This window comes from Triticum urartu, chromosome 2A, assembly GCF_056163025.1.
Source record: "Triticum urartu cultivar PI428250 chromosome 2A, HENAU_Tu73, whole genome shotgun sequence".
NCBI classification, from domain to species: Eukaryota; Viridiplantae; Streptophyta; class Magnoliopsida; order Poales; family Poaceae; genus Triticum; species Triticum urartu.
Window position 1 is genome coordinate 489,505,544 of NC_141874.1, and position 2,240 is coordinate 489,507,783.

A 2,240-nucleotide genomic window follows, 5' to 3' on the forward strand; every position below is an offset into this window, starting at 1 on the left:
GGGGGGATGCACAGCACGCACGTTCTCCTTCAGTTTTCTTTCTTCTACCCCTCGGGGAGGCTCAGTTGGTTGGTGAAGCAGGCCAAGACGTTTCGATCTTTTTTACCCGAAAAGATACACATTTTGATTTGACGCTGACCCAACCAACCGCCCCGTGGTATCAGTCCTGAGTCGTGAGCCCACGCGTCCCCACCAGGCCACCACACCAACCCCGATACACAGCTCAGGTCCTCAACACAAACCAACCAATCGCCACCTATATATCCCCTTCCGCCCTCCCCTTCCACCCTCAGCTTCCCCCATCGAAGCTTACTCGACTACCTACCTACCAGTTTTAGTTTCTCGTTTATTTACCTTTAGTTACCCGGCGCCATCGGCATCGACAGATTTCCAAGCCAAGAAACGGACCAACAGCTAGCTAATCGGCGCCGTTACTGGTCATGGCCGCCGCGAGTTTCATCAAGGCGCCCGCCGGGCAGAATCCCAGGCTCGCAATCCACGCTCCGGGGAGGGGCGCCCGCGTGGTCAGGTGCTCGCTTGGCGCGGCCGTCGGCGGCCGGACCGAGTGGCTCAGCAACTGTGCCGTCCTCTCCAGCAAGGTTGCCGCGCTCGGCCCCCACTCCGTCAACGGCCACGCCGCGCCGGCGCCGGCCCCCAACGGGTCGGTGCTTGACTTGATCCCTGTGAGCGGTGTTAACGGCGTTGCCAAGAACCTGCCGGCGCCGCTGCGGATCGCCGACCTGTCCCCGGCGCCGATGCACGGCTCGGAGCTGCGCGTGGCGTACCAGGGCGTGCCCGGCGCGTACAGCGAGAAGGCGGCCGGCAAGGCCTACCCGGGCTGCGACGCCATCCCCTGCGACCAGTTCGAGGTGGCGTTCCAGGCCGTGGAGCTGTGGATCGCGGACCGGGCCGTGCTCCCCGTGGAGAACTCGCTCGGCGGCAGCATCCACCGCAACTACGACCTGCTGCTCCGCCACCGGCTCCACATCGTGGGCGAGGTGCAGCTCCCCGTGCACCACTGCCTCCTCGCTCTCCCGGGCGTTCGCAAGGAGAACATCACCCGCGTGATCAGCCACCCGCAGGCGCTGGCGCAGTGCGAGCACACCATCACCCGCATGGGCCTCAACGTCGTCCGCGAGGCCTTCGACGACACCGCCGGCGCCGCCGAGTACGTGGCCAACAACGGCCTCCGCGACACGGCCGCCATCGCGTCGTCCCGCGCCGCCGAGCTGTACGGCATGGAGATCCTCGCCGACGGCATCCAGGACGACTGCGGCAACGTGACCCGGTTCGTGATGCTGGCCAGGGAGCCCATCGTGCCGCGCACGGACCGGCCGTTCAAGACCAGCATCGTGTTCGCGCACGACAAGGAGGGCACCTCCGTGCTCTTCAAGGTGCTCTCCGCCTTCGCCTTCCGCGACATCACGCTGACCAAGATCGAGAGCCGGCCGCACCGCCACCGCCCCATCCGCCTGGTGGACGACGCCAACCGCGGCACGGCGAAGCATTTCGAGTACATGTTCTACGTCGACTTCCAGGCGTCCCTGGCGGAGCCGCGGGCGCAGAACGCGCTGGCCGAGGTCCAGGAGTTCACGTCGTTCCTGCGGGTGCTCGGGAGCTACCCGATGGACATGACCCCGATGACCGCCGGCTCCTCCTCCACCGTCACATCGTCCGACTCGTAGCTCCCTAGAGGTATCGAGGAGCAGTAGGGGAGTCGGTTAATTTGTGGTCATGTCGTCGGCCCGCTCCTCCCTCGTTGGCAGCTGGGGTAATTAGTTTTGTTCCTCATGTTTCTTGTCATAATACATGTAAAATCGTGCCATTTGAGCCAGTTAAGTTAATACGCAGTGGAATATACCCTGTGAGATACAATATGAACTCATGTCGTTGCCCGTGTCGTGCCGAAGCAACTTGTCGGGCTCAAACGGAAGTTGCAAGGAATTTGTGGCTACGTTGACGTGCTGTGATGAAACTAAGCGGGTAGGTGGCGGGGGCACGTTCGTCCTTGCTCTTGGGCTTGCCTTTCATTGTAGCCTTTTGTTCTGGTAGTTTGTTGCACGTCCCCGTGGCGTGCCTCGTCTCCAACGCACACGCACGCACGCACGAACGTTTCTTGGGAATGGAATGGTCAGGGAAACAACCTGGGAGTGAACGGGTAGATGCGGTCAGGGCCTGGTGGGTTGCTTTTCAAACAAAGGTGGATGAACGACTCCGGGGAATAACATAGTACTACGTGG

The 2,240-nt window shown here is 62.2% G+C and overlaps 1 protein-coding gene across 1 annotated transcript; it reads left to right on the top strand.

The window, feature by feature from the left end:
• The first annotated feature begins 280 nt into the window (after positions 1–280).
• LOC125537994 (arogenate dehydratase/prephenate dehydratase 6, chloroplastic) lies at positions 281–1,881 on the top strand. The gene has a single exon (XM_048701305.2). The coding sequence runs from the start codon at positions 441–443 to the stop codon at positions 1,683–1,685; it is 1,245 nt and encodes a 414-aa protein (XP_048557262.1). The 5' UTR covers positions 281–440; the 3' UTR covers positions 1,686–1,881.
• The last annotated feature ends 359 nt before the right edge of the window (positions 1,882–2,240 follow it).

Excerpts from the sequence above, each read along its gene's own strand:
- LOC125537994 (XM_048701305.2), top strand. The coding sequence starts at position 441 with ATGGCCGCCGCGAGTTTCATCAAGGCGCCCGCCGGGCAGAATCCCAGG.